Source organism: Procambarus clarkii, chromosome 5 (assembly GCF_040958095.1).
Source record: "Procambarus clarkii isolate CNS0578487 chromosome 5, FALCON_Pclarkii_2.0, whole genome shotgun sequence".
Lineage (NCBI taxonomy): Eukaryota > Metazoa > Arthropoda > Malacostraca > Decapoda > Cambaridae > Procambarus > Procambarus clarkii.
In genome coordinates, this window is record NC_091154.1 from 40,793,072 (window position 1) to 40,806,398 (window position 13,327).

General features: G+C 41.4%; 1 protein-coding gene across 30 annotated transcripts in view; it reads left to right on the top strand.

The window, feature by feature from the left end:
• The window catches only part of LOC123763178 (protein GOLM2), a 55,874-nt gene that overhangs the window by 32,999 nt on the left and 9,548 nt on the right, over positions 1-13,327 (top strand). For 15 of the 30 annotated variants that reach the window (XM_069301781.1, XM_069301791.1, XM_069301851.1 and 12 more), the window contains one exon: positions 11,750-12,299. The exons of 7 other annotated variants lie outside the window; for them this stretch is intronic. In XM_069301781.1, the coding sequence (XP_069157882.1) occupies positions 11,750-12,297 (548 nt within the window). In that variant the 3' untranslated portion in view covers positions 12,298-12,299. Of the gene's footprint in view, positions 1-7,038; positions 7,121-11,749; positions 12,306-13,327 lie in introns of those variants that run through there. 8 more of the 30 variants (XM_069301890.1, XM_069301870.1, XM_045750333.2 and 5 more) reach the window with 5 other exon arrangements.

Sequence of the window (13,327 nt, forward strand, 5' to 3'; positions counted from 1 at the left end):
AAATATAATTCCCTAAAATATAACTTTAATGTTAAAAAGGTGCAGAAACCAACTACTTACCTAGTTGTGTTTGCAGGGGAGGTGTGATGCTAACTCTCAACAGATCTAGTATTGCTATTTGCACAACAATTAAGTCAGTGTCCTCGAAGCACTGCTGTTCGAAAGTCTTTCAGAATTGGGCACAAAACCCCTCGCATGACAATTGAATATCACAAGATAAACGGAGACACTTCTTGTCTGCCAAACAAACCCAAGAGGCTCCTATCACAATTCACTGATTGTGGACACATTAACCCTCACTTGCTACTGAACTAGTCAAAACTGTGTTATTCCTACAAACTGTACCTGTACCATCCATCTTTACTGCCCACTGTCTGCCCTGCCTCACTTGAGTTGGCAGTATGAAGATTCCTGGTCATGATCACCTGCCTACGACAACTTTTCACGTTCTCATAATTTTTATTTGCTAAGTTAAAGACTGATTATCTTTCATTATGGTACAGATTTTTTTATCTGCTTTGCTTGGTTTAAATATCTTGAAGCAATACATGTGGACAGACTTCCTCCTCATAAATATACATTACTTTGATTAGTATCTCACAGTGAGAGATCTGTCAGAAAATCTGTTTATCACCCTCAATTTAGTGCCCTTAAATACCACAACTTGATAGACACTTTGGCCACTATGTATCATTTCAGTAATGTCATGAAATACATATTGTACCATCATTGTGAGGGATAATGCAGAAAATAAACTTATCCAAAATTAGTATGCATTACAATATTCTGTACATACAGTATTTGTACGAAACATATAATCAACCTGCAATGCAGAATCAGCTTTATTCCACATGAAATCTAACTAATGAAAAGCATCACTGCAGTCTGTGAGGTCATATATTCACGATGGTGAATTATATATATTTCCTAATAAACAATGGAGAGGGCTATATCCTCCTCATTACACCCTACTTTCTAGAAGCATGGGCTATTTCCTCCAGTGATCAGACTGTTTTCTGAGAAATACCAATGAAGAGAAATCCAATCCTATCCTTAAAAATCAATGAGAAATGTTTTGATCAACCAACTATGTACTGTATACCAACTTCATTGAAGAACACCACGGTAGTTGCCAATCTCTACACAGTAGTTCGATGGCTGGCTTTCACTCCTAACAATTTGTAACGTAGAATAGTTATTGATGCCTCATAACTCCCAATATACTGTAGTGACGTTGTCAATGCCTCCACTGTAGTCTTATTTCCTCAAAACTCTTCCGTTAACCACTTTTCTGCTACATCATTGTTGATAACAGTCGATGAAAAGAAAAAGGTTACAATGCAATAGCTGATTTCTGTCAACATTTTTAAGTTATTTAATATTTACTGGGCTCTTTAACATTCGAAACAGGTTTTTGGTCCAGATAAATGCTGCCACACCCATTTATGCAAACAACCACCCCTTCCCCACCTCCATATTATAGCTATTGTAGGAATGCGGAATGCACATATTGTATATACATCAGAAAGTGTTGTAGATACCATGGTTTAGTTGTAGTGGAAAGTATTGGGTATTGATTGTCAGGCAATGAGGGTTGAGGTAGGATGCTGTTGGGATATATCTTTTGCTATTTGTATCTTCTGTTTCTATGGCATTTAGATATTACCCATGTATAATTGATATATAAAAGTGTCACTGTGGATATTTTTACTATAACTTATGCAACATATGTGTATGTGTATACATGCACGCTCCACGACTGACCAACCCCCGATGACAGTCAGGGTTCCATTTGGGTATAGTTTTTTGTCAAACTCCGGCACATGCACAGGCCGCGCTGAGTCTACCACGAGTGTCATCGGGGGGTTGGTCAGTCACGGAACTTGGTTAATAAGCACAAGGACTGATCAATCATTATAGACGATAAGTATGTATACATGTATTATTATTATTATTATTATACAGTATATATATATATATATATATATATATATATATATATATATATATATATATATATATATATATATATATATATATATATATGCAAACAAGCCTGAATGGTCCCCAGGACTATATACAACTGAAAACTCACACCCCAGAAGTGACTCGAACCCATACTCCCACAACTGGTATGTACAGGGACGCCTTAATCCGCTTGACCATCACGACCGGACATAAGGAAGTGATAGCCGAGGCTATATGAACCACTTCCCCGCCGGCACTCGGATGGTAATCTTGGGCATAGCATTTTATCAAATCACCTCATTCTTTGGGGCACACGTGAGGAACACAAATGCAAACAAGCCTGAATGGTCCCCAGGACTATATACAACTGAAAACTCACACCCCAGAAGTGACTCGAACCCATACTCCCACAACTGGTATGTACAGGGACGCCTTAATCCGCTTGACCATCACGACCGGACATAAGGAAGTGATAGCCGAGGCTATATGAACCACTTCCCCGCCGGCACTCGGATGGTAATCTTGGGCATAGCATTTTATCAAATCACCTCATTCTTTGGGGCACACGTGAGGAACACAAATGCAAACAAGCCTGAATGGTCCCCAGGACTATATACAACTGAAAACTCACACCCCAGAAGTGACTCGAACCCATACTCCCACAACTGGTATGTACAGGGACGCCTTAATCCGCTTGACCATCACGACCGGACATAAGGAAGTGATAGCCGAGGCTATATGAACCACTTCCCCGCCGGCACTCGGATGGTAATCTTGGGCATAGCATTTTATCAAATCACCTCATTCTTTGGGGCACACGTGAGGAACACAAATGCAAACAAGCCTGAATGGTCCCCAGGACTATATACAACTGAAAACTCACACCCCAGAAGTGACTCGAACCCATACTCCCACAACTGGTATGTACAGGGACGCCTTAATCCGCTTGACCATCACGACCGGACATAAGGAAGTGATAGCCGAGGCTATATGAACCACTTCCCCGCCGGCACTCGGATGGTAATCTTGGGCATAGCATTTTATCAAATCACCTCATTCTTTGGGGCACACGTGAGGAACACAAATGCAAACAAGCCTGAATGGTCCCCAGGACTATATACAACTGAAAACTCACACCCCAGAAGTGACTCGAACCCATACTCCCACAACTGGTATGTACAGGGACGCCTTAATCCGCTTGACCATCACGACCGGACATAAGGAAGTGATAGCCGAGGCTATATGAACCACTTCCCCGCCGGCACTCGGATGGTAATCTTGGGCATAGCATTTTATCAAATCACCTCATTCTTTGGGGCACACGTGAGGAACACAAATGCAAACAAGCCTGAATGGTCCCCAGGACTATATACAACTGAAAACTCACACCCCAGAAGTGACTCGAACCCATACTCCCACAACTGGTATGTACAGGGACGCCTTAATCCGCTTGACCATCACGACCGGACATAAGGAAGTGATAGCCGAGGCTATATGAACCACTTCCCCGCCGGCACTCGGATGGTAATCTTGGGCATAGCATTTTATCAAATCACCTCATTCTTTGGGGCACACGTGAGGAACACAAATGCAAACAAGCCTGAATGGTCCCCAGGACTATATACAACTGAAAACTCACACCCCAGAAGTGACTCGAACCCATACTCCCACAACTGGTATGTACAGGGACGCCTTAATCCGCTTGACCATCACGACCGGACATAAGGAAGTGATAGCCGAGGCTATATGAACCACTTCCCCGCCGGCACTCGGATGGTAATCTTGGGCATAGCATTTTATCAAATCACCTCATTCTTTGGGGCACACGTGAGGAACACAAATGCAAACAAGCCTGAATGGTCCCCAGGACTATATACAACTGAAAACTCACACCCCAGAAGTGACTCGAACCCATACTCCCACAACTGGTATGTACAGGGACGCCTTAATCCGCTTGACCATCACGACCGGACATAAGGAAGTGATAGCCGAGGCTATATGAACCACTTCCCCGCCGGCACTCGGATGGTAATCTTGGGCATAGCATTTTATCAAATCACCTCATTCTTTGGGGCACACGTGAGGAACACAAATGCAAACAAGCCTGAATGGTCCCCAGGACTATATACAACTGAAAACTCACACCCCAGAAGTGACTCGAACCCATACTCCCACAACTGGTATGTACAGGGACGCCTTAATCCGCTTGACCATCACGACCGGACATAAGGAAGTGATAGCCGAGGCTATATGAACCACTTCCCCGCCGGCACTCGGATGGTAATCTTGGGCATAGCATTTTATCAAATCACCTCATTCTTTGGGGCACACGTGAGGAACACAAATGCAAACAAGCCTGAATGGTCCCCAGGACTATATACAACTGAAAACTCACACCCCAGAAGTGACTCGAACCCATACTCCCACAACTGGTATGTACAGGGACGCCTTAATCCGCTTGACCATCACGACCGGACATAAGGAAGTGATAGCCGAGGCTATATGAACCACTTCCCCGCCGGTGTGCCCCAAAGAATGAGGTGATTTGATAAAATGCTATGCCCAAGATTACCATCCGAGTGCCGGCGGGGAAGTGGTTCATATAGCCTCGGCTATCACTTCCTTATGTCCGGTCGTGATGGTCAAGCGGATTAAGGCGTCCCTGTACATACCAGTTGTGGGAGTATGGGTTCGAGTCACTTCTGGGGTGTGAGTTTTCAGTTGTATATAGTCCTGGGGACCATTCAGGCTTGTTTGCATTTGTGTTCCTCACGTGTGCCCCAAAGAATGAGGTGATTTGATAAAATGCTATGCCCAAGATTACCATCCGAGTGCCGGCGGGGAAGTGGTTCATATAGCCTCGGCTATCACTTCCTTATGTCCGGTCGTGATGGTCAAGCGGATTAAGGCGTCCCTGTACATACCAGTTGTGGGAGTATGGGTTCGAGTCACTTCTGGGGTGTGAGTTTTCAGTTGTATATAGTCCTGGGGACCATTCAGGCTTGTTTGCATTTGTGTTCCTCACGTGTGCCCCAAAGAATGAGGTGATTTGATAAAATGCTATGCCCAAGATTACCATCCGAGTGCCGGCGGGGAAGTGGTTCATATAGCCTCGGCTATCACTTCCTTATGTCCGGTCGTGATGGTCAAGCGGATTAAGGCGTCCCTGTACATACCAGTTGTGGGAGTATGGGTTCGAGTCACTTCTGGGGTGTGAGTTTTCAGTTGTATATAGTCCTGGGGACCATTCAGGCTTGTTTGCATTTGTGTTCCTCACGTGTGCCCCAAAGAATGAGGTGATTTGATAAAATGCTATGCCCAAGATTACCATCCGAGTGCCGGCGGGGAAGTGGTTCATATAGCCTCGGCTATCACTTCCTTATGTCCGGTCGTGATGGTCAAGCGGATTAAGGCGTCCCTGTACATACCAGTTGTGGGAGTATGGGTTCGAGTCACTTCTGGGGTGTGAGTTTTCAGTTGTATATAGTCCTGGGGACCATTCAGGCTTGTTTGCATTTGTGTTCCTCACGTGTGCCCCAAAGAATGAGGTGATTTGATAAAATGCTATGCCCAAGATTACCATCCGAGTGCCGGCGGGGAAGTGGTTCATATAGCCTCGGCTATCACTTCCTTATGTCCGGTCGTGATGGTCAAGCGGATTAAGGCGTCCCTGTACATACCAGTTGTGGGAGTATGGGTTCGAGTCACTTCTGGGGTGTGAGTTTTCAGTTGTATATAGTCCTGGGGACCATTCAGGCTTGTTTGCATTTGTGTTCCTCACGTGTGCCCCAAAGAATGAGGTGATTTGATAAAATGCTATGCCCAAGATTACCATCCGAGTGCCGGCGGGGAAGTGGTTCATATAGCCTCGGCTATCACTTCCTTATGTCCGGTCGTGATGGTCAAGCGGATTAAGGCGTCCCTGTACATACCAGTTGTGGGAGTATGGGTTCGAGTCACTTCTGGGGTGTGAGTTTTCAGTTGTATATAGTCCTGGGGACCATTCAGGCTTGTTTGCATTTGTGTTCCTCACGTGTGCCCCAAAGAATGAGGTGATTTGATAAAATGCTATGCCCAAGATTACCATCCGAGTGCCGGCGGGGAAGTGGTTCATATAGCCTCGGCTATCACTTCCTTATGTCCGGTCGTGATGGTCAAGCGGATTAAGGCGTCCCTGTACATACCAGTTGTGGGAGTATGGGTTCGAGTCACTTCTGGGGTGTGAGTTTTCAGTTGTATATAGTCCTGGGGACCATTCAGGCTTGTTTGCATTTGTGTTCCTCACGTGTGCCCCAAAGAATGAGGTGATTTGATAAAATGCTATGCCCAAGATTACCATCCGAGTGCCGGCGGGGAAGTGGTTCATATAGCCTCGGCTATCACTTCCTTATGTCCGGTCGTGATGGTCAAGCGGATTAAGGCGTCCCTGTACATACCAGTTGTGGGAGTATGGGTTCGAGTCACTTCTGGGGTGTGAGTTTTCAGTTATATATATATATATACATACATACATACACATATATACATACTGTACTGTATTATTGCCACAATTACATTGTATTATTATGTACAAGGTATTCTGGAAAGTATAGCAACTTAAGGCATATTCTGTGAAGCACCCCATTTTAACTTTAAAGGAGGCTAATTAACACTGTGCATTAATTAAAATAAGATGCGTTAATAGTACCTCGGTGTTTGATTAATTTTCACAAAATACTGTAAATGTATTTTGGTGATACGTAAGTACAGTAAATATTTGAATGAGAAACTCAAATTGCAAATGACAATTTAAAGTTAAATTTGTTATTTTTCAGAGTTAGAGAATGTGTAAAGTGCTGTGGCATTGAGACAAGCATATCAATCATTTTGAGACTATCCTAAATTGGAAAAAGCATTAGCCACTGTTTTATAACTAGACTACTGTAAGAAATGTACACAATATGATCTGAGATACTTTCTTTTAAGGTCTTCACATTCTTTAAGAAATAATATAAAAAAACTTCAGTACTGTACTTGTAATGAAAATTTGGCTTTATGTTCTGTTTGTTCTGATAGACCTTTTGGTTTAAGGCATTGCAGATTATCATGGTCAGAATTTTTATCCAGCTGTTGAAGATTATGATGGAGTCATGCAAGGAGCCCATGGCAAGAGGTAATTCTATGGATGTGGCTCTCTATCGACTTCTTGGGATTATGTATTCATCTTTTTTACTTAGTTTTAAGTGTAAAATGCTGTACACCTTTTGTTTCAACATCTTCTGTACTTTTTAGACAAAGTATGTATGTTACATAGAGTTAATGAGCTTTATGCATGGTGGCACAGGATAAAATATTCATGAGGTACAATTCTTTTGTTATTATTGTAATTGTACATGATTGTGATTTGAACCGGCTGTGACTTTCTTTCTAAGCAAGGCATTGACTTTCCTTCCTTGGTATTGTAGAATGACAAATGTAAGGCTGTATGAAATAAGTGAATTATGTTTATAGTCCAATCCAAATTTACTCTGTACATTATTTGTATTAAAACAGTAGACTAGGATGGAGGCCACAAAACATTTAGAGATGATGGCATAAATTTATTGAGAAAGAATTCAACAAATGTATTGTTGCATTTGCTGGAAATTAAAGGGCTTTCATACCTGGCAACATTGCAGTCATTATCAAGATAAGTGGTTAGATAAATATGATTGGTTCATGAAGATACTTTTAATATCTGCAAGACTTCATCCCTCGCATCTTTTAGTAACTATTATAATGAATTTATTGCAGTTATGATTAAGATACATTATAGATAATCCTCTTAAAACTTACAAATTTAAATCCTTAAGTTATTGCCACATTTCCTTACACTGGATACCTGTGTTGACCTAACAGTACATATACCAGCACTGTAACTAGTTGATGTGGGCTGCATCCTGGGTTATTATCAGCCATTGGCTAGAGGGATCTTGATGACCTTAGCAGGTTACCTGTCTCCATCAACCACAAATCGTATGAAAGATGTAATTAACATACCAAAGAAACATTGTGTGAAACTTTAAACCTGAAATAAATGGAAGGTGTTGCCATACTGCATGTTGCACTTATACACTTTCTTACAAAGTAAAAAGGGAGAGCCTTAAGAATTAGAAACTAAAATACAGTGCAGTACTATATTTAATTTTTCTGGGGGGAACCCCGTCGGCTCCCCGGAGCTATCCAGGCTGAATGAACATAACATAAGAACATAAGAACAAAGGTAACTGCAGAAGGCCTATTGGCCCATACGAGGCAGCTCCTATTCTATAACCACCCAATCCCACTCATATACTTGTCCAACCCGTGCTTGAAACAATCGAGGGACCCCACCTCCACAATGTTACGCGGCAATTGGTTCCACAAATCAACAACCCTGTTACTGAACCAGTATTTACCCAAGTTTTTCCTAAATCTAAACTTATCCAATTTATACCCATTGTTTCGTGTTCTGTCCTGTGTTGATACTTTTAATACCCTATTAATATCCCCCCCGGTTATGTCCATTCATCCACTTGTAAACCTCTATCATGTCACCCCTAACTCTTCGCCTTTCCAGTGAATGCAACTTAAGCTTTGTTAATCTTTCTTCATATGAAAGATTTCTAATTTGGGGAATTAACTTAGTCATCCTACGCTGGACATCCTACGCTGAATGGATATGTATAACTTTCTGGCATCAAAGTGCTTGGAGTTCTTGCCTACCGGGGACCACAAGCCAGAACCTGGACCCCTCAGAGAGGCACAAGGAGCAATGGCCTATAGAGCCAGAAGCAAGGGAGGAAGTGTGCAGAACAGAAGGGAAAGGAAGAGGAGCGGAAGGAGCCAGAGCCGAAGCGACCCCCACCCCCAAGTCCGGACCCCAACAACCAAAACGGGGCATCCGGGGCCGTAAACAACCAAGAGCATTGCAGGCTCTGTATTGGGACCTCTGTTGTTTATAATATATATAAATGATTTGGATTCAGGTTTGAGTAGCAACATTTGCAAATTTGACGATGATACAAAAATCGGTAGAGAAATTAGCACGGAAGAAGACTCGCTAGCACTTCAAGTTGATCTAAATAGGGTTTTGAAATGGTCAAATGATTGGCAGATGCAGTTTAATGCTGATAAATGTAAAGTTCTGAGGCTAGGTAATGATGATAGAGTTACAAGATACGAGCTAGATGGTGTTGAGATTGTGAAAAGGATCTGGGAGTTATGGTTAGTAAGAATTTAAAACCAAAGGATCAATGCATGAATGTTCGTAATAAGGTAAATAGGATACTGGGATTTATTAATAAAGCGTTAGTAACAAGACACCTGGTGTTCTTCAGCTATATCTTGCTCTGGTTAGACCCCATTTAGATTATGCAGTTCAGTTTTGGTCGCCGTACTATAGAATGGATATAAATTCACTTGAACGTGTCCAGCGTAGGATAACTAAGTTAAGTCCCCAAATTAGAAATCTTTCAAATGAAGAAAGAATAATTAACAAAGCTTAAATTGCATTCACTGGAACAGCGAAGAGTTAGGGGTGACATGATAGAGGTTTACAAGTGGATGAATGGACATAACGCAGGGGATATTAATAGGGTATTAAAAGTATCAACACAAGACAGAACACGAAACAATGAGTATAAGTTGGATAAGTTTTAGATTTTGGAAAGACTTGGGTAAATACTGGTTCGGTAACAGGGTTATTGATTTGTGGAACCAGTAACCGCATAACGTGGTGGAGGTGGGGTCCCTCGATTGTTTCAAACATGGGTTGGACATACATATGAGTGGGATTGGGTGGTTATAGATAGGAGCTGCCTCGTATGGGCCAATAGGCCTTCTGCAGTTACCTTGTTCTTATGTAATACAGGCTCAACATAGCCTGTGCTACTTGGAACTTTTGTTCCCAGTAGCTGAATCTAAAACAACAAACAACAAATTGTTTGCATACTTTGAGGAATTCTATGATCTTTTTCATGTCTGCAGGTCTCAGAGGCAGGCAACTGTGGTTTGCTTTGACCTGCTGACTTAATTGGTGTCCTCAGTTGTGCCGTAAATAAATAACTTAATATATAAATTCTATGGCTTCCTGTGCCTCTGAGGGGACTAGGTTTTGACTCCGGGTCCCCAGTAGGCAAGAGATGGCACCTAAATTGGAGATGGTAGCTTCAGGGAGCCACTGGGGCTCTCACAGAAATTGGCATTTCATTACATTCTACGCTTTTTTTAATTGATTTTTTCTATTCCTAACATACAGTTTCCTATAATTTTTTAAAGAAAAATTATTTTATTTTTGCTCACTGACAGACGTCTTATTTCAAAATTTAGCCACAGTACACGGGTTAAGAATGGGTTGAATTTTAAATACAGTACAGTACTTTACTACTGTGGCCACTTCACTAAAAGTAAACAATGTTTTCCTAGCTGAGAATCTTATCTTGTCACCAAAAATTACCCTTATGACTCTGTTAGGTTAGGCATTCCTGGTAGGGATAACTTGGGGTTTTGTAAGAATTATTTTTCCTGGAGTGCCCTCTTAGGTGGCTTTCTGAGCTACCAGCCTGGTTATCTTCAAGTCTAAAAAAAAACCTGTTAGGTCCTTGTGAGCCATGACCATCTACTGGGAACCAGGAAGGCTGTGGATACTAGATCAACACAGGCCAAAAGGAAAAATATCAGCAGAAAAGTAAAGCACCTCAAAGCAAGCAAGTGCATGGCAACAGGCGATGGGCTTTAAATTTTCCATGGTACAGGAACAATGGGGAATGTACAGTTCTGTGCCTTAGCTGCCCATGACAACATTGTACCTGATTGCACATAGCACCGGTCCTCATGCCAGGTCTGATACATCACTCCCACCCCACCCACTATATACCAACACACTTATCCCACCCAACAATCCCATAGTGTTGTGGTGGAGGCTGACTCCATACACAGTTTCACATATAGATATGATAGAGCCCAATAGGCTCAAGAATCTGTACACCAGTTGAGTGACAGTTGAGAGGCGGGACCAAAGAGCCAGAGCTCAACCCCTGCAAACACAACTAGGTGAGTACACACCCATGCCACCTAACACCCCTAACAATCCCATCTATCACACCCACTTCATTCACCATATGCCCATTCTCACCCCATCTGACCTACCAGAGGCAACACACACACATCCACCATAAGCATCACACCCACACCCAACAACCACCACCAACTATATGTCCATCACATCCATGTATGTACCCCTACCCACACACCCATATCCTATATAACACCCAACTACCGCACCAATCCTTCACTAACTATATGCCTAAAAACACATACTGTACATATATCAGGTATTTATATATACTGTAAGTATGTATGTATGTGTTATATGTATGTTTGAAAATCAGGTATACAACCAACCCACACATTTCCACCCTCTGCACATCCTCCCACCTTTCCATCCCTCCAAATCCTCCCATGTTCCCCAAACTCTCCCATCCTAGCAACAGACCGTCATACCCACCTGCCCCCCGACCATAACCCACAACCCCCAGCTCACATTGTATTGCTCATTAACACCCCCACTCCCTCACTCCCTCCCTCTATATATCCATATTTTATAATATATATGCATCAAGAGGGACCCGGAATAGTGCTCTTATTCACCCACAATCAAAACATATCTACTGCAGTTTGTTATATTTTACTTTGTTTTTATTTTTCTTAACATTTCCTTACCATTGCAAAATTTGTATTTTATATACAGTAAGATTTTTCAAACCTTCACTTAATATTTCAGATTCTAATGTAATGAATACAAAAGGTCAAGAGAATATAATGGAACTCAACAAGCATTTAAGAGAAACAGAAAATAAATTATTTGTTGAAGAAGTACAAAATGCTAGATATCATGAATTTCAAGATGGAAAAGAATCTTTAAGATTGTTTAAAGATGGAAAACATCAAGAAAAGGTTGTCAGCCAAATAAGCAAATATCACCAGCAACATCACCAGGATTCTAAAGGCACAAATCATGCTTTAAAACGAATTAATGAGCCAGAAGTGCAACATAAAGATGACACTGACCACAATGATGCTCAAGAACAAATTGATGAACCACAAGCACGTGAAGAACAAGACGACACGGCTCACAATAATGCTCAAGAACAAATCGATGAACCACAAGCACGTGAAGAACAAGACGACACAGCTCACAATAATGCTCAAGAACAAATTGATGAGCCACAAGCACAACATGAACAAGAGGATGAAAATCACAATAATGGCCAGGAACAACTAGATGTACCTGAAATTTCACAAGTAAATGGCCATCTAGGACACAAATAGAAGTACCTGTACCTATTTTTCTGTTTACTATATCTGTTAATTTCTTGCTTGTATGAATAAAATTGCTGTAAAATAGCTTGCATGTCATGCTTATTTAGTGGTCTTTTGGAAAGTAATTACTTGGGAAGCTGTCATTACAATTGGTAAGTTGAGTCCTTATTTTGATGTGTTGATGTGTGCATTGAAGATCATAACACTGTTATATATGAGGGGCGGTTGGAAACTTTTGCAAATCATGGGGCAATAAAATTTTGAAAGGGTTCTATAGTTCAGTAATAAATTTGAATGAATAAGTATTTGTTTCAGTTAATTTCACTAAGGAAATACTTCTTATTGTTTCAAAGTGAGACTTTAAAACAACACTGAGAAAATGAACAATTTTAGCAAAATTCAGCAGTGGAGTGTCATAAGATTCCTACCATAAGAAGCTTCTATCACCAAGAATGTTCATTGTTATATGATGGGAAGGAATGGTACAGATTTCCCCTTATATGCCACTTTGTCACCACTGAGACCTGAGATGAGTGTTATTATGTGGACCTACACATTAATGTTATTAAAATAAGAACTGAGGTCAGCATTTCACAGGGAAGTATTGGGATTATTATCCATGAATATTTGGAAATGCCTTAAGTTTTCTACAAGATGGTTTACCCAGAACCTCATCAGCCTATAGTTGTGAGCTCCTTTGACTGTATGAAACCAATCCAGCTAACTTTATTTCCTATCTGGTGATGGCAGAGAAGATCTGGATTCATCATTGGAACCTTGAGTCAAAGATGGAATATATACAATAGAAGTACAGTACCTGAATTCTTTAATCCCCAAAGTATTTTGAGTTTTCCCTCCACCTGTAGGATTATAGCCTCTGTTTTCCAGGATTCCAAAGAAATTCTGCTGATCAAATACCTGCCATGTGATAAATGAACTGTATGCGGCCTTATGTAAAAAAATCATCGATGAATTTTATGCTGGCCTTGCACAAAAAAAAGTGTGTGATGTAATCTGGGAGAAATGATGGAGAATTCTA